Here is a 22,764-nt window from a genome sequence, read left to right as displayed (position 1 = left end):
TTCCCATTGGCTATCTGTTTTACATATGGTAATATAAGGTTCCATGTTACTTTCCAAAATTTCTTAAATGTATTCAACCCCAGAGCACTCCCCCCTCAACCCCCCTGCCCCCGCCAGCATGCTTGAACAAATGACTGGAGATGTTATGAGGACAACTACAGGTTGGTAGTTGTGACTACTGAAACTCTACATTGACAAAATTATTTATTTTGATCCTATTTAAATGCATTTATTCATAATATGAAATGTCTAGTTTTAATAGTTGTTGCTGTTAAGTTTGACCATCTTTTAGATTAGTTATGAAACAAAAATATCAATGAGATCATCTTTTAATAAAGGAAATTAAAGTTGTTCTTTATTGTTTAGGTTTTGTTTATCAGAAACCAGTTGTCCACAAGAAGATCACTTCCCACCCAATCTTTGTGTGAAAGTGAATACAAAACCTTGCAGCCTTCCAGTAAGTCCTAAAAGCTATTTTTCCAGTGCGTTGCCAGCATAGCTAGCAAATAAGTCATCACAGCTGTTGTTAATCATAGTTTTTCATTAAGAAAACATCTTTATTTTGGATGTATATTCATGTGACTGACTAAAACACTTGTACCAACTATGTACAATTAACAGCTGTGACATTAGCTATGGAGACACTCTAGGACTTGGAGTTGGGTGTGGTAGCTTTTAGTATTTTATTTAATTTTGGGATGAAGAGATAGTTTCATCAAAATCTCAGATGTATTCTTGTGTCTGAAACCTTGTGGTAGATGGGAGATTTGAAGACTGGTGTGCATTTAACAAAGGAGTGGGTGCTATTGTTGCTCACCTTTAAAATAGTCCTTATGTGTTTATCCAAGCTGTTTATGAATTCAACCTGATTCTTAAATTCTTACAGATTTTTAAGTTCTATCACCAATATTTTTCTCAGGCTTACTATAATGAGACTGTAGGGTATTTTAGAGAAACATACAGAAAACTCTTACAAGTGTTTGCTTCTCCACTTTTAAGTGAAAATACTCATATTTTCTAATATGTAGTTTGTAGGTTTTTTTTTTTAAGGAATGGAAGTTGAAATGGTTGTGGAAGTAATAAATAGAAATGTTATATTTCGTCCTTAGGGTTATCTTCCACCTACTAAAAATGGTGTGGAACCAAAGCGACCCAGCCGACCAATTAATATCACCTCACTTGTCCGATTGTCTACAACTGTACCAAACACCATTGTTGTTTCTTGGACTGCAGAAATTGGAAGAGTGAGTAAATTTTGTTTCTTCCAGAGTTTTGTTTTATAAGGAAGGGTTAATCTCCATGGCTACTTGTGCTTATCTATAAATAAAATGGGTATAAAATGAGTTGCCAAAGGATTTATTTTTGTCTCACAATGAATTTTCAACATGTTCCCATTTTAAAAATGGGATCTTGCAATATTCAGTGTTTTATAACTTGATAACTCTCACTAAGTATTTTCATAAACATCTTCCTATGTCATTTCATGTTCATCTGCATGATTTTAAACGTCTACATCATATTCCAAACGAGTATCTATAGTGTAGCCCATTCCCTATTGTTGAACATTATTTGATTCTTTACTTCAGAGAGCGTTTTGAAGACCATCCTAATAGCTCTGACTTTGCACACACATAGTGCTTTCTTTAGAGTAAATTCCCTGAAGTGCAATTCCTGAATCAAAGGCCATCAGAATTTAGAGAAATTTTGTGTTCACTGGCAGATTGCCTTACCAAAAGATGTAAGATTTATTCTCTGACTTTCAGGGTTTTTTCATATGCCTGTTGACTGATAACACTGAGTTTTATCTTCTTTGAAATCTCTACTAATTTTTATAGATAAATAGTGGTATTAGATTGCTTTAATTAGTACTCCTTTTATTGTTAGTGAGATTGAACAAATTTGTGATTTTTCACATTTAAAACATATATAAATATGTTTCTCTATTGTTTTTCTTATTTTTATTGTTTACGAGTTCTTACATTACTGATTTAACCTTCTTTCACATGCTGCAAATGTTTGTTTCTAGTTTATTCCTTTTCATTTATGTGATTCCTTAATGTGTAGAAGATTTAAATTATTATGGACCCAAATTTTAACCAGTTTGTTTCTTTTTTTCTTTTAATTTCTTCTTTATCGAAGTATACTTAATTACAGTGTTGTGTTAATTACAGCTATACATCAAGGATATGTGACTCAGTTATATATAGATATATATATTTACATTCTTATTCATGCTCTTCTCCATTGCGGCTTATCACAGGTTATTGAATATAGTTCACTGTGCTGTACAGTAGGATCTAGTCTGTCCATTCTGTATATACTAGTTTGCATCTGTGAATCCCAAACTCCTGCTCCTACCCTCTCCCATCTCCCTTCCCCTTGGCAACCACCAGTTTATTTTCTATGTCCTTGATTCTGTTTGTTTCATAGATAAGTTGGTTTGTGTCATATTTTAGATTCCACATATAAATGATACCATATGGCAATTCTTTCTTTTTGACTTACTTCCCTTAGTATGATAATCTCTAGTTGCATAGTTTTATTTCTTTATAGTGTTTCCGCTCAGCCTCTGTTGAATTTAGTCTATCTTCCCTTCCCAATCTTACGTAAATATTTGTTTATATTTTTTCTTGACTTCTGAGATTTCTTGTTTTATCTTTACATATTTAATCCATTGTAAGTTTACATGTGGTGTGAAATAAAAATTTAATTTTTTAAATAGCCAGTTCTAACACCATTAACTAGACAAATGCTAATTCTGAAGTAACCATTGTTATATATTTGATTTTTATTTATAGTGTGTGTGTTTTTTCACTTTTCTGTATTGTTTTTTAGCCTAGCATTCTTTCTCTGGCACAATTTTAGAATATTTTTGATTATTACAATTTTATATGAGTTTGTGTATATTCACGAGTTCATTTGAAATTTATAGAATGTATGCTATATTCCATGTACTATACTGAAAACTGGCGGTAACACAGTGAGAAAAAAAAGTCCTGACTTGGAGCCAGAATCCAGTTTACACACAAAAATGTGAACGGTGTCACAGGAAATACAAAGAAGAGGTGCATGATGATATTAGAGTATATTAGGGCACTTTGAACTAGAGAGAGGTCAGGCAGGGCTTCCCTGAGGATGTAATGACTGAGCTAAGAGTTGAGAGAAGGGTAGAAGGAATCAGTTTGGTGAAAGGTTCAGAGCAAACGATCTTCAGAGTAGCCCACTGGCAGGTGTGAGCCTCGTTCTTGTTTTTTTCTTTTCAGGCAAGACTTTATTGGGTCCCCTGCTGCAGCAAGGAGGAGCAAGAACAAACAACAGGTTCCCTTGTTTCCTGTCTCCCTGAGGGGAGATAAGTTTGTACCTTACGCAGGGTGAGGGTAGGGGTATAATTCAGGGGTTGGACATGTGCAGTTGGGGCAAATTCTGGACAAACAATACGAAAAGACTAAAAAAACCCCACTGCCACTTCTGAAGAACCAGGAGCAAAAACAGGGTGTTGTGAGCAGAAGCAGGGTGCTGAGCATGCCCCCTGCACTCAACACCTCCAGTGGGGTGGGCAGAACACCTAAGCCACTCTTCTGGCCTGACCCCAGAGCCTAGTTTTTTTAAGAAACTGAAAAGGAGCAAGAATGGCTAGAGTTTGAGATGCCTTTAAGATACTCTGAATAGGTGGGCATATGGGCTCAGAAAAGAGTTTGGGCTAGAGAAGAAAAAAAAAGCATTATCTGCATATTGGTGATTATTGGAGCCATAAAAGCAGGCTGACTTTGTTCAGGGAAAATGTATCAGGTAAGAAGAAGAGAGTATTGAAGACTTATTCTTGAGGAACTATATAACATTTAATACAGGTAGAAGAGAATGAACCTGAAGAGGGCATGGGGAAATAGTACCAGAGATGTGACAGAATTGAGGGTGAATATGAGAAACCAAGGGAAGAATTTCAAAAAAGGAGGAGATGATAAACAGTATTGAACAGATGTTGAGAAATAAGTATTTTTTGAAGTCTAAAAAAATACCTTTTGGATTAAAAATAGAGCATAAGCTGCTCTGGCGGATAGTGGGAGAAGCCAGATTGTGACCAGGTGTAAGGGAGGCCATGGAGATCGTGAGTTGTAGAAGTGTGGATTTGGAGATAGTTACAGGTAAGCTGGAGGGAAATGTGAGATGACAGTTGTTTATTTGCTTTAATGGGAGAGTGTTAAACATGTATAAAGGATGATGGCAAGTATCATCTTGAGAGGAAGAAGTTAAATATACAAGAGGAAGAAAGAATAGTCAATAGTAAATTTCACAGTAACTCATTGGAGCTAGGAGGGACAGCTTCTTTATTTAGTGGACTAAAAGAATGTGTGTGTGTGTGTGTGTGTGTGTGTGTGTGAGATTGTTACTGGAGAGATGAGTTAAGCTCTAATCTCATGACTTCCGGGTATGTCTTTGAAATAGGAAGTGCGAGAGGCCACTGAGAATGAGAGAAGAAATCAGGGCCTTGAGAAGAGTGAAATGCTGGAAAAGTAATTACAGAGAATAAGACAATTTCCCTTGCATTATTCCCCCAAATCTTTCTGGAAGTGAATGAGCTTGCTTAAAATTTGTGTGTTAACTTAGGATTAACTTATTTACGATATTCAGTGTCCTTATTTCAGGAGCTGTATGTTTCTCCATTTGTTTGAATCTTCTTTCATGTTCCTGTGTAATTTAATAGATTTCTTCTCATAAATCTTTCATATTTTTTTGATTCTTATATAGTTTATTATTATTACTGCTTCTGTAAATAGTTCTTTTTCCATTGTATTTTCTAAACTTTTATTTTTTACTTATTTAAAAGTAAATATTTTTACTTATTTATTTAGTTATTGTTGAATATTTACTATTCCTATGTTGGTTCTGATAACTTTTTAGTAGGTTCCTTAGTGTTTCCAGACCGGCAGTCTTGAGTCTGAGAAGTATCATTATCTAAATAATGATAATCCTAATGCTTACACCATAATTTCTTCTTGTTCTGTTGTACTGTCTACAGCCTTCAGAACAATGTTAAATAATGTGAGCACTAGTAGACATACTTGACTTGTTCTTTATATTAATGAGAAGACGTGTCACAGCATTAAGTATTATAATGACTATTAATTCTTGATAGAACTTAATTGCATTAATAACATAATCCTGTGATCCTCTTTTTTTACTGGATATTTTTGAGAGAAATATCCAGTAAATTTTGATATTTTATCAAAATCCTTTTTGACGTCTATCATGGTTATCTGTTTTCCTTTACCTAATCAGTATGTCACTATTAGGTTTCAGTCCTTTAAAATGTTTTTTGTCTGGTGTACCTTGGGCTCCTTGTTTTTCCTCCTTTTTAAGCGGGTATGGCAGATGTTTTGGGTTTGTCTGTGTGTGTGAGAGTATAACCCTCCTGGGAAGTGTATAAACACCAGGGTGTTTACAGTGAACCATAAAAAAAGTCTGAAGCTGTGGGAGAGGAGGGAAATATGGTTGCTGATAATATAGCACCAGAGGAGGGGGAGATATTCTTCCATGGGAAGTGTTCCACAGCTCAGAAAGAAAACAGTATAGTATCTTCAGTGATTTGAAGATCTCCCAGGTAAGATTTTTATGTAGACCCTGATCTAAAAGTTGGAGATCTTTTTTGAGGTAAAACATTGAAAGAAAATTATTTTTTTTAAAGCTGCAAAAGTAACTTATTAGTTTGGTTTTTGATCACTAGTTTTACTCAGCTTATGAAGATACTCTAAATAGTACATGTAGGATCTCTTACTGTTTGAGGGATTAATTTCTATGTTATTAGTTTTTATAATATAGTGGACTATAGCCCACCAGGCTCTTCTATCCATGAAATTCTCTAGGCAAGAATACTGGAGTGGGTTGCCATTCCCTTCTCCAGGGGATCTTCCTGACCCAGGGATTGAACCCTGGTCCTCCTGCATTACAGGAAGATTCTTACTGTCTGAGCAACTGAGGAAGCCCATAGTGATGGTAACCATCTTACAATATATTTTAACTCTTTGCGGTCAACATGTTGTACACTTTAAAACTTATGCAATGTTATATATCAATTAAAAAATTACAAAAGAAAAAGCTACTACAGTGCTTGAAGGAAATAAGTGAACTATATATTATAACTTCTTATCCTGCCTCAAAGTAATCACTGCATCTAGCATTTATTAAACTGTCATTGTATAGAAGTTTAAATACTTGTGTAAATACTGATACTTAATGTGTGTATCATATCTTAATAATGAAGAAAATGTCCTATGAACTCATTAGACAATTTGAAGACTCTTTGAAAGAGCATTTAACAAAAGCATTAGTATAGTGCAGTGTATTTCAGCAGTTGGAGTTAGATAGCACTTTGAAGGGGTAGCTGGAATAGTATGACACCATCCACCTAGAAGAGATACTATACCACTATGAAGGTGGTGTTTTGTGTTTTGTTTTGTTTTGTTTTGGAGTGGGGAGTTGCTACTGAATCTTTCATGTGATATAAAATTTAATTCCATATTATCAATATATGTGGTGTTTGTTAACAGCCGACCATCTCTTTGCTTTTTTGCTTGTTATGTGTTTCAAATAGAGTGAACATACAATTTCACTTGTACCTGTGGTTCCTACTTGATCTCTCCTTAAAAATCTATATAAAACCTTAGGTGATTCTGAATACTCAGGCTGTGAGTATTTGATTTCACAGTGTTAATTAGCATTTCTTCACTTTCTGTCATACTTGAAGCATTAATCAAATAATAAAGATGAATAGGATTTTTTTTCCTAAAAGAATCTTTTTAGTTTTATATTAGATTGGTATGTTTGTCAGTCTAAAATTTTGGCAAGTTTTAAGTTATTTGTTCCTCATTAATAAATTAGAAGATTTGGGACTTGCCTGGTGGCTTAGTGGTAAAGAATCCACCTGCCAATGCAGGAGACATGGATTTGATCCCTGCTGAGCCACAACTTTTGAGCCTGTGCTCTGGAGCCCTGGAGTCGCAACTCCTGAAGCCCACACACCCTAGAGCCATGCTCTGCAATGAGAGAAGCCACCTTGACAAGGAGCCCATGCAGCTAGAGAGTAGCCCCCACTCACTGCAGCCAGAGAGCAAGCCTGCTTACAGTGACAGAGACCCAGCACAGCCATAATAAATGAAGTTTTTTAGAAAGACTGTTAAAACTAATTATGTTTAATTATGGGATTTATTAATGAAAGGATGTGTGTAGTGTGTTAGTCACTCAGTCATGTCTGACTCTTTGCAACCCCATGGACTGTTGCCCGCCATACTCCTCTGTCCTTGGAATTCTCCAGCCAAGAATACTGGAGTGAGTAGCCATTCCCTTCTCAAAGGGATCTTCCTGTCCCAGGGATTGAACCTGGGTCTCCTGCATTGCAGGCGGATTCTTTACTGTCTGAGCCACCAGGGAAATGCCTAATGAAAGTAAATTAGATCTAAGTTTTTTTTAATTTAACTTTTATTTTATATTGAGGTATAGTTGATTTACAATGTTGTGTTAGTTTCAGGTGTACAGCAAAGTGATTCAGTTTTACATGTACACGTATCCATTCTTCTTCAGATTCTTTTCCATTTATGTTATTACAGAGTATTGAACAGAGTTCCCTGTGCTATTTAGTAGGTCCTTGTTGATTATATATTTTATACATGTGCCGTGCTTAGTCACTCAGTCACGTCTAGCTCTTTGTGACCCCATAGACTACAGTCTGCCAGGCTTCTCTGTCTATGGATATTCTCCAGGCAGGAATACTGGAGTGGTTTGCCATGCCCTTCTCCAGGGGATCTTCCCAACCCAGGGATTGAACCCAGGTCTCCTGCTTTGCAGGCAGATTCTTTATAGTCTTAGCTACCAGGAAAGCATCTATCCCTTCTCCAAGGGATCTTCTCAACCTGGGAATTGAACCAGGGTCTCCTGCATTGCAGAAGTGTGTATATGTTAATCCAAGACTCCTAATTTATGCTTCTCACATTAGCTTCTTTGGTACTCCACCCCCTCCCCCCACCCCCAGAAAATGTATAACATGTGAACACCAATAAGTTTCTGAACTGTAAATGAAAATGTGACCTTCCAGAGGGTATTATAGGATATATTCTCCTCTTGCCAAAAGAGGGGAATGTGTTTTCCAGAGAGTGGACATAAATGAAAGTTGGAATGTACATTGGACTAGGTTAGGAGGGTCAAATCAAATGGTGTGTGAAGTTAAGATCTATAGAGAGCCACTCTGGCCTTGGCCATTAGTCCTTTGTCTTGATACCCCTACTCTTTACTCTTGATTTCTAGTGCCACCTTTGTCACCAAGCAGGTGCATGATCATGAGCAGATTACATACATTTTTAAAATTTAAATTAAAAAATATTTTGTGTGCTTCCATTGCATCAGTCCTTTACTTAGAAAAGTACTTGCCCTACATATCTCTTACAGGCCTTCTTTGAGGTTTAAATGAAGTGGATAGTATACATTAAGAGTGCATACAAAGCTCTCTATAGCTAATAAATAGAAGATGGCCATAATTATTTTTCCTTTTGCTTCTTTCCCAGTCTCTTGATCTTCTTGATTCCAGTACCAAATGGAAAGTGGGCCTCCTTATTTACCTCTTTTACCCTTCATAAGCTTCAGCCCTCTTTTATTCCTCTTATCCAGTCATGTACCCTTTCCTTTGCCTTGTTGATCAACTTTTTCTTTCTTCCCTTTTTCCTACTTCCATCTCTGGGTAATCCCTCTGCTGGTCATGGATATTCATCTGTTCACTTGCCAAACCAGCAGCTTCTCTTTGAATATTTAGCATTCCCTCTACTTATTGTGGTAATAGCCCAAGTAGGGTCTTTTCAAGAACTAGTTAAAGCATAGAGAGAGATTAAATGATATAAATTACCAATCTAATTTGTAATTTTTTGAATAGCTACCGTTAGTTACTAAATATGGTTTATGATGACTTTGGCATCTTATTGGCCTTGGTTTATATTTATTTTTAACAATGTTCTTTTACAAAAGTGCCTAAAATGGTTAGCTTCAAGCATAGGTAGTTAGGTAATACAGAAGCATAACAGATCTAGCTTTATCTCTTGGAAGTTGCAAAATTAGGGCAAATTCTTTTACTTCTCTACACTTCGCTTTCCTCAGCAGCTTTTTGGTTAAGATTAAGTGAATTACCATTCATGAAAACACCTGAGATAGTGTTTGGCACACAGTAGGGGTTTTAACAGGTGTTAATTTTCTTTCTCTATCATTTTGGGATTAAAGTAGATGTACCTATTTACTTACATATGTTTGTTTTCTACATCGTTTTGTTTTGTTTTTTTTCCAGAACTATTCCATGGCAGTGTATCTTGTAAAACAGTTGTCCTCAACAGTTCTTCTTCAGAGGTTACGAGCAAAGGGAATAAGGAACCCGGATCATTCTAGAGCTTTAAGTACGTATGATAATCTTGTTTTATTTATGCAGCTGAACTATTTTGGTAAAAGTTAGAATAGTATTTTCTCAACTCAAGAAATTTTAGGGTTTTTTTTTTTTTTTTTAACTTAGAGCTTGTCACAGTAGATTAAAACACTGAAAACCTTGTTTTGTGAGCTAGAGTAATTCAAGACTTAACAGTAGTTTTAGGGAATTCCTTGGCAGTCCAGTGGTTAAGACTGCATGCCTCCACTACACGGGGCATAGGTTCTATCCCTGGTTGAGGAACTAAGATCCCACATACTGCATGGCATGGCCAAAAAAAAAGTTTTAATATCTTTGTCATGACCTATATTGTATAATTTATATTTTATTGATCTTAAAATTAACTTTGTAACATCAGTATGTAAACACAGAACATTTTACCAAAGCTTCATAAAAATAAATGTTCAGGAATTCTAAAAGATAGAAAGAAAATCTTGGCATATATTTTACAACAATTATTGTGTATTTAGGGTTTATCCAGGAAAAACATCCAAGGATATGTGATGACAGCATCCCTGCATTAACAAAGTAAAAAGAAAGTCAGTGGGGTGGTAGATAAAATAATGAAATAAGTTCTGCTTTTAGTCAACTATGTGGCCTTGGAAAGTCAGTCTACCTCCTCTGAATTGCTCATTCCTCATCTGTAACAAGAAGTTTATACCATGTGATAATCTAACACTCCTCAAAATCTGCATTCTTTGGTGGAAAGCATCGTTCCTTTTGTTCTGTTGAACTTGAGAGGTAGAAAGGTGCGACTAGACTGTTCTGGCCTCAGTGCGGGTTAAGCCCAGAGGTTGACGGCCTTTCCAAAGAAGTAAACTAAGTTCTTCCTTTATTCTCTTCTTTATAAGAGGTAGATTCTTCATAAATGAATTTGCGAGTATCTGGAGATGGGCCCTTGGAAAACAAAACTTTTACAGATGAAGGTTAGATGGCTACCCGTTAAGGACGTTCTTGATGTGAGTTGATTAATGGAGCCCCTATCAGATTTGTAGTTAGGAACATTCTGATAGGAAAAAAACTAAAGCAGTAAGACCACCTTTCCTCTTGCTTCCCTTTGTGGCATAGCTTTTATTTTTGTTCTAACCTGTTTTCATTCCAGAGTAAAAGATCCCACTACCTCTGAATATCAGTATACCCTTAAGAGTTCATTGAAGGATTTTTCTACTTTAAAGAGGCTTTTTTAAAAATGCAAATATTCTGAGTCAAGAGGAGCACACTGGTGGCTAATGCCTCTGTAGGCATTCCTTGATAGACAGTGGAGAGCTAGAGGTCTGGTTGATATCTAAGGGAGTGGAAGCACCATTTGCCAAGGCCAAGGAGATAGTGAGGGACCTAAAAGTAGAGAAGGGACCGACACCTGCTTTGAAGGAACATGAAGAGAAGAATTTTTCTTTTTTCACACTCCATTCCTAGTCATTCTCTTGAGAATCTTGGTATTTTGCCACATCATATTAGATTCTCATTTAGTCAGAAAGTATTATTAAATTATGGGAGCCTGTGTGGAAGAGGTCAGACCAGGAAATAAAGCTAAAAGCTGATGAAGCTATTAAGTGGCACAACAGTAATAGTGAGGCAAGCTGTCTTTGTTCAAGCGTAAACTCTTCTCCACTTGTAGCTGTAGCACCATCTGGAGGGGGAGTGGAAAGATGAGCCTAGAGTTTCTTTACTGGCACAAACTACTGTTAGCCACTGTTAAGCAGGAAAAGCTACTTAACTCAAAAGTTGTTTATTTCATCTCTGATGCATCCTGGAAGTAGAGAATAGTAGGAGATTGGGTAGAATTTTTGTCACACTTTGTGTCTTATCTTAATTGGCCTGGGGAACCAACAAAACATTCACTGGATCTTACCAATAAAACATTTGTCCTGATTGACTAAAGAACAGATTGTTTGCCTTTATGCTATCTCTAAAGAAGTAACTTTCCTGGCAAATTAATTATGTAATTAAAAGATTGTGTGAAACAACTTGACAGAAGAAAGTGTTGGTGGATATCTCAGATATTTTGAAGGATCTAATTACCTCCAAATATGTTCATTTTAAGTCATTCTTATCAATAAATTCTACTGGCAAAAATAAATCAGACATTATTCCTGAAATAAAGTCAATAGTATTTAGGCTTTTCACAGAGAAATCCACTCTCTGGTTCATTTGATTTAGTAGATTTTTGTATTGTGGTTTCTACCTTCATGTAGAGTTTTCCCATCATAACTATCACAAAAGAGTCCTTTACTAATTCTTGGTCAGGCTCCTGTCTCCGCTTCTTTTTCTCCTGAGCAGACGTTTTAAACCTTGGCCATACTTAAACAATATTCCCTCTCTTTCAACACACTGTCAGTGTAAGAAAACTGGTGCTATATGACTTCTCTAAATTGTCCATTTCTTCCTTAATGTCACCATAACTTCATTCTTTCTCATCCTTATTTATTCTCTTCAATCTCAGGAGGAAATGTCCCTTTTCCTGCCCAATATTAATCTATTGATTGATTCATCTCAGTCAAGAAATTGTTTAAGAGCCTACTGTGTTCCAGGCACAGGAGAACATGGTATTAAGCAAAACATGCTGTTTCTGCATCCTTGAGAAGTTTGCAGTCTGATGGGAAAGACAAAATTAGATGATTGTACAAATCATTAATGAATTACAGTTGTGACATGTGTCGTAAAGAAGAAAGACAGGGAACTCTGGAGGTAACAGCAGGAGAACATAGTCCTCTGGTGCTGTGATGTTTAAGGCAAGATTATAAGGATGAGGAGGAATTAAACCCCAAGATAGGAGAATATATCAAGAGACAAGGCTAGTGAGGTTGGAGTGGAGAGAGCAAAGGAGGAAAGTGGCCAGAGAGAGAGCCATGCAGTGAGTTCTTATAGGTGATACAAAGGTAAATGACAGAAAACCCTTAAAGGATTTTTAAGCAGAGCAGTATGACCGGATATGGGCAATGAAAAGATCACTTGGAAGACTGAATTGAAGGGGGGCTAGACTGGTGTAAGTGAGCCGGTTAGAGACACAATTGTACAGAGATGGTATCTTGAACTGGAGTAATAATGATGAAAATAGAAGTTGATGTTTTGAGAGATGTTGAAGGGGAGAATAGTGGTTATGTGTGGGGAGCGAAGAAAAAGAAATGAAGAAGGAGTTCTGGGTTTCTTACTAGGCACCAGCTTACATGGTAGTGCCATTTACTCAGATGGAAAACAGTGTTGAAAAGATCAGGTTGCAGGAGCAAGATCAGAGTCCATCCTTGGACTTTTGGTATTTTAGATACCTATGAGGCATTCAGATGGAGATGCCCACAAACAGTATTACGAGGCCTGTCTGCTCACTTGTCTGCTCTCTGTCCTGTATTTTCAGTTCCTTCCTCTCCACAGGCTCTTTCTGTCAACCTTCACTGTCAAGTCTTTTGCATCCTTTAAATAATACAAAAGCAGGGTACTCTCTAGGAACCTGTGTTCCTCCATTCTCATCCTAGTTTCCCCAAAGAGTAGTCGACACTTCCCTTTCTACCTCCTCAAGGCAAACCATTGTCGACTTTTAACTCCCATCATTCCACTGAAACTACTCTTGCAGATATCACAAGTGACAATCTGATTGCAGAATTTAGTTTGTTTTTTCAGTTTATAACTTAGGTATTTTTGCTACATTTTGTGCTAACAACTTTCCCCTTGAAATTCTTGTTTCTCTTCTCAGTCATTTGCCTTCAATGGATTCTCTAAAGGGAAGCATCCTAAATGTTTGTTTTCCCTGGGTTTTTGTCCTTGGTCCACTTTTCTACATACTTTTGCTAGAGATTATCACATTCACCTTTGTGGTTTAAGTTAGCACCAACTCCCAAACAAATATTTTCATTCCAGACCTTCCCCTGAATTTCAAATGTAGATACATGTAGCTGTCTTCACTGAAACATACCACTGTTTCCTCTAATTCAAGGAGTGAAAACTCACAAGTTCTATCAGACATAAACCCTAAATATTTCTCAACTCTTGTCAGTTTTCTCTCCCTACCATCACTGACCTCATTTAAGCTCTTATATCCTAAGTTTATTTCAAAAACCTATTCTTGAATTATATATTCCTCTCCTTTCTTGGCCCCCCCCTTTTCCTATCTCTCTTCTGATAGCAATCTAAATGATTAATATGACCTAAACTTACCTATTTTTTTTTTTGCAATCCATGGCTTGCTAACACCAGTGGAATAAAAACTAACTTTGAGGGCTTCCCTCCTGGCTCAGTGGTAAAGAATCCACCTGCCAATGCAGGAGACATAGGTTCAATGCCTGATCCCATGTGGGAGGATCCCACATGCCATGGGGCACCTAAGCCTGGACGCCACAACACTAAAGCCTGCATAGCTAGAGCCTGTGCTCCTCAACAGGAGAAACCCATATAGCACAACTGAAGAAAAGCCGGCGCAAAGACTCAGCACAGCCAAGAATAAAGAAAAATTTAAAAATTAAAAAAAAAAAAAACAACTAACTTTGTTAGGATGATGTAAACATACAGTTTCCATGGTGTGGCATCTGTTTATTACTTTCTGATGTCATGTGTATTCACTCCTCTCTCATTCTTTATATTCCAAAGATAATGAATTCTTTCCTTTTCCTCTATACCGTGTCAGTATTGTTCTCTGTGACTCACACTTCCCTGTTACCTCCTTTGCCTAATTCTAGTTATCCTGCGTGTTTCACTTTTTCCCAGAGGCATCTCAGAACCCCCAGAGTTGATGCATTGAATTTCAGCTAGTTTCCATTACAATGCATTAGAGATGCTCTCAACTAAGTATCTTTGCTCCCATCTAGACTATGAATCCCTTTAGGCAGGAATTTAATCTTATCTTTCTTTGAATTCCTAATGCTTAGCTCAGGGTCTGGCACATAGTAGACCCTAAGACTTCCGTTAAGTAAACTGATGAGAAGAGATCTTGAATGAAAGATCACATCTCTGTGCCTCTTGTTTTCTTGTTTATAAAATGAACGTGATGGACTTAATATATTCAGTTGTTTCCAGCCTTAAAAGTCTAAAAAGGATAGAAAATTTTTTTTTAATCTAGAACAGCACTAATAGAATGTTCTGTATCAGCACTGTCCTGTCCCGTGTGGTAGCCCCAGCACCATGTGTGTGTTGAGCACTTGAAATGTGGTAGTGCGACTGAGGAACTGAATTTTAAATTTGGTTAAATTTAAATAAAACCACATGTGACTAGTGGCCAGCTCTCATAGCACAAGACAACAGGGATTTTCAAAGATTAATTTTAAAGGTGGCTAACTGTAACTTTATTATGGGTCATAAAGGAAAATACTGTTACTGCTGCAGCTCACAGTGACACAAGGAAACTTGAACTCCTGGAAGGCTTATCACATGTTGGTTGATGCAGCAGGATAAATATCATGTCTTGTTTTTATTTTTCATTCCCATGCCCACAAACAATGAATACTTTACTTACTTTGTCTTTCCTCCATACTTTCTTCTGAAATTTAACATAGTGATTCCCATCCCCTACCTTCAATATTTTGGTTGTGTTTATCGAAGTTTACAAGCAGTGAAAACTCACCTTTTTAAGTGTCCATTCTGAGTTTGACAGGTATATGCAATCATGAACCACATGTTACAATGAAAACATGTAACATTCTTCACCCCAGAAAGTTCCTCTATGGACCTTCACAGTTTGTCTCATTTCTTCTCCCCTACTTCCCATAACCATTAATATGATTTCTGTCTCTGTAGCTTTTCCTTTTCCAGAATTTCACATATTTGAAGTCCCACATGTAGCCTTTTTTTTTTTTTTTTAATTATTTTTTATTGAAGGCTTCCCTGGTTGCTCAGATGGTAAAGAATCTGCCTTCCATGCCAGAGACCTGGGTTCGATCCCTGGGTTGGGAAGATCCCCTGGAAAAGGGAATGGCAACCCACTCCAGTATTCTTTCTTGGAGAATCCCAGGGGCAGAGGAGCCTGGTGGGCTACAGTCCATGGGGTCACAAAGAGTCAGACACGACTGAGTGACTAACACACACAGTTTATTGAAGTATAATTGCTTTACAGTGTTGAACTAGTTTCTAGTGTACAACGAAGTAAAACAACTATACATATGCATACATCCCCCCTTTTTTTATTTCCTTCCTATTTAAATCATCACAGAGCATTGAGTAGAGTTCCCTGAGCTATGCAATTGATCCTCATTAGTTCTCCATTTTATATATAATATCAATAGTGTATATATGTTAATCCCAATTTATCCCACCCCCTGCCTTTCATTTCTGATTTCTTTCACATAGTATAATCCTTTTAGGTTTGTTTGTGTAGTTTGAGCTCTTTATTACTGAATAATGTTCCATTTATTGGTACTGTAATTTGTTTATCCATTTGTCAGTTGATGGACATTTAGATCGTTCCCAGTTTTTCGTTATGAATAAAGTTGCTGGAAACATTTACATTTTGCATATGAATATCTCAGTTTTGTGAACATACGTTTTCATTTCTGTTGGGTAAGTACTCAGGACTAGGATTGCTGGGTCACATGGTAAATGGTATGGAAAAGAGATTGGCAGTTTCCTATGAAGTGCATATTCCATTTTTGCATTCTGTCCAATAAGATTTGAGATTTTGAGTTTTTCCCCATTCTCACTAACAGTAGGTATTGTCAGGCTGCTTTGATTTTGCTATTCTGATTACTGTGTAGGTGATATGTCATTTGTGGTTTTAATTTGCACTTTTCTAATGACTAATGATGTTAAACATCTTTTCATGTGCCTATTTGCCATCCTTCCAGCTTCTTTGATGAAATGGCTCTTCAAATTTTTCCCATTTCTTTTATAGTTTATGCTTTTTGTATACAATGAAATCTTTGCCAAATCCAAGATCACAAACATTTTACTTCTAGAAGTCTTATTGTTTTAGTTTAGGTCTGCAGTTTATTTTACATTATTTTTGGCTATGCTAGGTCTTCACTGCTGCATTCAGGCTTTCTATAGTTGCAGCAAGCAGGGGCTGCTCTCTGGTTGCAGTGCATGGGCTTCTCATTCCAGGGGCTTCTCTCGTTGTGGAGCACAGACTCATGGCACACAGGCTTAGTTACTGCATGGGCATGTGGGCTCTTCCCAGACCAGGGATCAAACCCAGGCCCCCTGCGTTAGCAGGTAGATTGTTAACCACTGGATCACCAGGGAAGTCCCTACAATTTATCAGAAATTAATTTTTGTATGTGATGCAAAGTAAACTTATAGGTTCATTTTCTCCCCATATAGATACCCAGTTGTTCCATAACATTTGTCAAAAATACTAAATTTTCCTCCATTTAATTACCTTGGCACCTTTGTCAAAAACCAATTGATGATAGGTATATAAATTTATTCCTGGACTCCTTCATTATCTTCCATTGACCTATTTGTCTATCTTTATACCAGTAACACAGTCTTACTAACTAAAGCTTGATAGTAATTCTTGAAATCAGGTAGTCCTCCAACTTTTTCTTTTTCAGAATTGTTTTGATTAAATATAGTATATAAAAAGGTAATGCATAGTGATCAAATAGTTTATACAGGGATATTAGGGTCATTACATATTTTTAAAAATCTGTCATTATAATTCACCTCAGCAAACTAAAAAAAAAACAAACAAATCATATGATCATCACCATAGATTCAGTAAAAGCTTTTGGTCACTTTTTCAATATCCATTCATGATAAAATTCAGCAAAGTAGAGACAAGGGGGTTGTTTAATGTATGAAAGGGTATTTTATAAGAAGCCTTTCGCTAATATCATATTAAATGGCAAAAACTTTACCCCTAAGATTGAAAATAAGGCAAGAATATCTTAATATGTCTGTTCAGCATTGCCCTTCAGATCCTAGCCAGCACAATAATGTAAGAAAAAAGAAACCGATTAGAAATGAATAATAATTATTTGAAGATGACATAATTGTGTAGGGGAAAAAATCCCAAAGAATCTACCAAAAAAAAAGCTACTTGAGTTAATGTGTGAATTTATATGGTCAGTTTATAAAAATTGTAACATCAAAAAAATGAAGTACTTAGGGATATATTATGCAAAATACGTGCAAGATTTGTATGCTGAAAACTATAAAACACTGGTAAGAGTAACTAAAATAAGACCTGAATAATGGAGAGATACATCATGTTAATGGATCAGAACACTCAGTATTGTTACTGGAGAGATGTCAGTTCTCTCCAGTTTGATCTTTAGGTTAAATTCAATTAAATCAAGATCCTCAAAAAGTATCTTTACATGAAAGGATTGAGTGAATCTATAATGGCAAAGGTGAAAAAGCAAAGCTTTTCTTAAAAGAAAGTGACAAACTGATTCTAAAATAATTTCAGAAAAATCTTTCACCTCTGAAAGAAAATGAACGTGCAAATCATATTTTATTTTGTTGCAATAGCTAATATTTTTTCTCTCCCTCCTGAACCTCCCTCCCACCTCCCTCCCCATTCCACTCAATAGCTAATATTTATTGAGAATAATGTTGTTATTTTAAAGCATTTGTTTGTATTAACTCATTTAATTCTTAAAACAATGCTATGAGCTACTTGTATTATTCTCATTTACAAGATGATGAAACTGAGGCACAGAAAAGTGACTAAGGCTGAATTACAACCTAGGCTGGCTCTAGACTCCTTGCTCTGAACCATTGCCTCAGGTTGCCTCTCCTTTTTCATTTCTTTTCAGAGTACTAACGCTGAACTTTGTATAGACAGAACCTAAAGTCAGTTACTGTTGCCTTGCTGTTTGTACTGCTATGTGGGTATTAAGAGGGGTGGTTGTAAAATGGTTAGTAACCACATTTATCATATGGTAGGTGTCACCTTTAAGCAGATACTATTCATTAAATGTATCTTAAGAAAGGATTAAGATTGGGTCTATAATGGCAAAAGCACGTTTTTCATAATTTACTTGTATAATTAATTAGCATACGTGATGTGATAACTATTTTCCAGACAAAATCCGTGGATTGTATGCCTTTTTAGATGTGATAGCCTACAAGTTAAGTAGACTTTAAATTTTTGGAATTTCTAGGCCATAAAATTACTTTTTAGTATGTCATCAGAATCACATCTGGAACTTTTTATTAAAAAACTACTCATTTGTATCCCTCTTCTCCATTTTGATTCAGTGGGCAATTATAAATTAGAAAGCTCTGTAGGTAGCTCTGATGTGCATCTTACTTGAGATCCACTAGTTTATGAAGACAGTTGTATAGAGTATCTAAGATTTGGACCACTTCAAAAAAAATACGCTCATCAAGTTTAATAAAGGCAGGATTCTTAATTCTTATAAATGGCTATTAGTTTCATAGACATCTGTTCTGAAATTATTCTTCTTTATCCAAGTACTTTTCCCTTTTCTTCTCTCTGTGTATCTATGCATATCTGTGCTTCTACCCATCTATCAGTCAACTGTCTGGTCACAATCAGTTGTGCCTCAGGTCTGAAATTCTGTGATTAACTATGTCCACAACTACTCCGCTTGGGCCCCCTTACACATATAGACTTTAAAGTTACTGTGAAACAGTTTCTAAAATTATTTGAATATTATATTTAGGTGTATTCTGTCGCACTTCTGTGTTGAAGTTTAGTTGACGTTCTAGGGGTTTCAGAAGTAACCTGAATGTCACTGGTTTGCAGATGAGAAGTGTAAGATCCTTGTTGTATTAAACTGACCAAGAGTAACAGAATAGCTTTAAAAGTAAAATTACCAGTGCTGCCTCTCTTAAGAACCACAGGAAATTTGAACTGAGAAGACTTAGAGATTATATAGTGTGGTTGTTATTTTCCAAGAAGTTAAATTAATCTCAGAGAGGAGGATTGACTTACCCAAGATAGTGTAACTTATCAGGTTATGGGTAAATAAATATAAAACTCAAATAATTATATGGTTTTAAAAAAGGCAGTTGAACTTTTTTTCTTTTTACAATATGAAATTAGAATTAATATGTTTACAATAAATATTTTTATTATCTGAGCTTTGTAAACATTTATACATGTTTTATAGTTTTTATTAGTTTCTTTTAAAATAATATTGTCATAGTTTAAAAGAAAATATTTATCCAGTTTCTTAGAGTTATAAAAGAAGGGTCTGCCATCATTTGACTATGTTAAACTGCTTATATAAATTCCTTTTATGTTAGTGCAGTGCAACTTTTGTTTTGTCGGTGAGAAATAGGAAGCTTACAGGAAGTGTAGTCAGTCTATAGATAGGTATACAGTCATTTTCCTTCCTTTGCTTATTGTAGAGATTATAAACTATAAATTTTTTTTTTCATTCAGTTGATTGGAAAATAATTGAGCAGATTATTCTTTAGTGCCATTTTTTTAAGTTTCTCATTCTTTTTCTTGTGTTGCATCAATGATACATCTTTAACAAACTTCTTTTGTTTGTTTTTTTCTTTGATGAATGTCAGTTAAAGAGAAGTTGACTGCGGATCCAGACAGTGAAATAGCTACAACCAGCCTGAGGGTTTCTCTACTATGTCCAGTAAGTGCTAACTAATATTTGGTCTCCAGGAGGTTTAGTACATATTTTCTTTTTTTTACTAAGTATTTCCAGTATTTAACAAATTCTGTTACCTTGAAACATATCCACTTGTTAAGAGTTGATGAAAAATAAAAGATATTATGTAGTCTTAGGATTTGAAATCTAAACAAATTTATGTCTATAAAATTTTCCACTCTTAGTTATATTTAAATATTGATTATGGTTATTAGATGACTGTTTCTCAGACTTAAGTGTAAAATCTCCAAATGAGGCATGTTTATCATTTCAGTGTATTTATTGCAGTTTCATTTTATTAATAGTATGCTTCTGAATAAAAATCTGGCCATGATTTCTCATACATTTAGCTTAACCACTTTGCCAGCAATGACTATACCAAGAATTAAAAACTATTGTTTAACCTGAATAATTGAATTGGTATGCATATAAAAATCAACTAGACATTTTTAAACCAGAAAATGAGATCAGTTTCATTCATTTGTATAAAATAAATATAATGTCTAAGTGAAAACTGGTAGTGAAAATGTTTCCAAAAATGTGTTGTTAAGGTTTGTTGCTTAACTAATTTGATGTTAGGTCCACCAGTAGTAGAAGTGGTAGTTGAATGTTGCTTTCATATAAAAATACATGAAAAACTAAAAGTAAGTTACATTTTGATTGTCTGTTGTTCTGTAATGAATCATGTAAATTGGGAGAAAATATGAAAAATAAGAGGACTCAGCTATTTCCTCATTTGCTGGGATTGTTCAGGCAAGTCTGATATTGAAGGCTTTTAATACTGAAATCCTACTAATCTAAGATGAATTTATTCTTAAAAAACAAAAATTTAAATAAAAATTGTTTTATTTGTCTTATATCTTAGTCTCTTATAATTTATAAAACCTCAACACAAGTGTGAAAAACACACCTCAACACAAAAAGTAATGGCAGAAGTCAGTAGCTCAAGAATTAGTTTATAATACAATACAATATAAACACAGCTTAAAAAAAAACTTTTGTTAAGAGAACTTCTGTTCACTATTAAGCATCTGTAAATTACAGAAAAAATACAGTGAAATTAAGGAAAACTACCAAACCTATCATTTTGTATATATCCTTCTATCTTTTTTTCCCTTACTATGGCCAGTCCTTTTTATAGGGAAAATATTTTGACTCCAGGATTTTTCTGTTTGTTTTTTGTTTGTTTGGGTTTTGGGTTTGTTTTTGTTTATGTTTTTCTGCCATGCCACGTGGCATATGGGATCTTAGTTCCCCAACCAGGGATCAAACCTGTGCCCCACTGCACTGAAAAGGCAGAGTCTTAACCCCTAGACTGCCAGGGAAGTCCCTGTATAATTATTTTAAATTCTTTCCCATGTATATGATTCAGTAGTTGACAGAACTGAAGGGAGAAATAGACACCAACACAATAATATTAATAGTAGTAGACTTTGATACCCTACTTTTGGTTATTGATAGAACAACCAGACAGAAGATCAGTAAGTAAGCAAAGAGCCTAATCAACACTGTATACCAATTGGACCTAACAGATATGCTGCACCCAACAAAGCAGAATATACATCCTTCTCAAGGGCACACAGAACACTCTCTAAGATAGAGCATGGGTTAGGCTACAAAAGAAGTCCTAACAAATCTAAGATTAAAATCATATACAATATCTTCTTTGATCACAATGTGATGAAAGTAGGAATCAGTAACATGAAGAAAACAGGAAAATCCACAGACATGTGGAAATTTAATAATACATTCTCAACCAATGAATCAAAAGAAGAGGTCACAGGAAATTTAGAAAATATTGGAAGACGAAAATAAAAATACGGTATACCAAAATTTACAAGATGCAGCAGAAATAGTAGGAAGAGGAAAGTTTATAGCAGTAAATGCTTACATTAAAAAAGAAAGAACTCAAATCAACAACCTAATCTTGTACCTCAAGAAACTAGAAAAACAAACTAAAGCTGAAGTCAGCACACAGAAAGAAATAAAGATTAGAAAAGAGATAAATGAAATAAGACACTAGAAAAACAGTCCAAACAAAAATCACAAGACTAAGAGTTGGTTTTTGAAAGATCAACAAAATTGACAAGCCCTTAGCTAAACTAAGGAAAAAGAGGAAAGATTCAGATAGCTGAAATTAGAAATGAAAGAAGAGACATTATAACAGATGTCACAGAAATTAAAAGGATTATGAGACTGCTGTGCCAACAAATCCTGAAAGATGATGCTGTGAAAGTGTTGCACTCAATATGCCAGCAAATTTGGAAAACTCAGCAGTGGCCACAGGACTGGAAAAGGTCAGTTTTCATTCCAATCCCAAAGAAAGGCAATGCCAAAGAATGCTCAAATTACCGCACAATTGCACTCATCTCACATGCTAGTAAAGTAATGCTCAAAATTCTCCAAGCCAGGCTTCAGCAATATGTGAACCGTGAACTTCCTGATGTTCAAGCTGGTTTTAGAAAAGGCAGAGGAACCAGAGATCAAATTTTCAACATCCGCTGGATTATGGAAAAAGCAAGAGAGTCCAGAAAAGCATCTATTTCTGCTTTCTTGAGTATGCCAAAGCCTTTGACTGTGTGGATCACAAGAAACTGTGGACAATTCTGAAAGAGATGGGACTACCAGACCACCTGATCTGCCTCTTGAGAAATTTGTATGCAGGTCAGGAAGCAACAGTTAGAACTGGACATGGAACAACAGACTGGTTCCAAATAGGAAAAGGAGTATGTCAAGGCTGTATATTGTCACCCTGTTTATTTAACTTATATGCAGAGTACATCATGAGAAACGCTGGACTGGAAGAAGCAC

General features: G+C 35.6%; 1 protein-coding gene across 1 annotated transcript in view; it reads left to right on the top strand.

Moving 5' to 3' along the window:
* PIAS1 (protein inhibitor of activated STAT, 1) overlaps positions 1 to 22,764 on the top strand; it is a 92,254-nt gene that overhangs the window by 46,599 nt on the left and 22,891 nt on the right. Inside the window, exons 4-7 of the mRNA XM_010834515.1 lie at positions 367 to 457; positions 1,110 to 1,244; positions 9,320 to 9,425; positions 19,865 to 19,938. Of these exons, the coding sequence (XP_010832817.1) occupies positions 367 to 457; positions 1,110 to 1,244; positions 9,320 to 9,425; positions 19,865 to 19,938 (406 nt within the window). The remainder of the gene's footprint in view (positions 1 to 366; positions 458 to 1,109; positions 1,245 to 9,319; positions 9,426 to 19,864; positions 19,939 to 22,764) is intronic.

This window comes from Bison bison, unplaced genomic scaffold, assembly GCF_000754665.1.
Source record: "Bison bison bison isolate TAMUID 2011002044 unplaced genomic scaffold, Bison_UMD1.0 scf7180017864034, whole genome shotgun sequence".
Taxonomy (NCBI): domain Eukaryota; kingdom Metazoa; phylum Chordata; class Mammalia; order Artiodactyla; family Bovidae; genus Bison; species Bison bison.
Note: the sequence above shows the minus strand (reverse complement) of the source record. Positions and strands in the feature narration are given on the sequence as shown.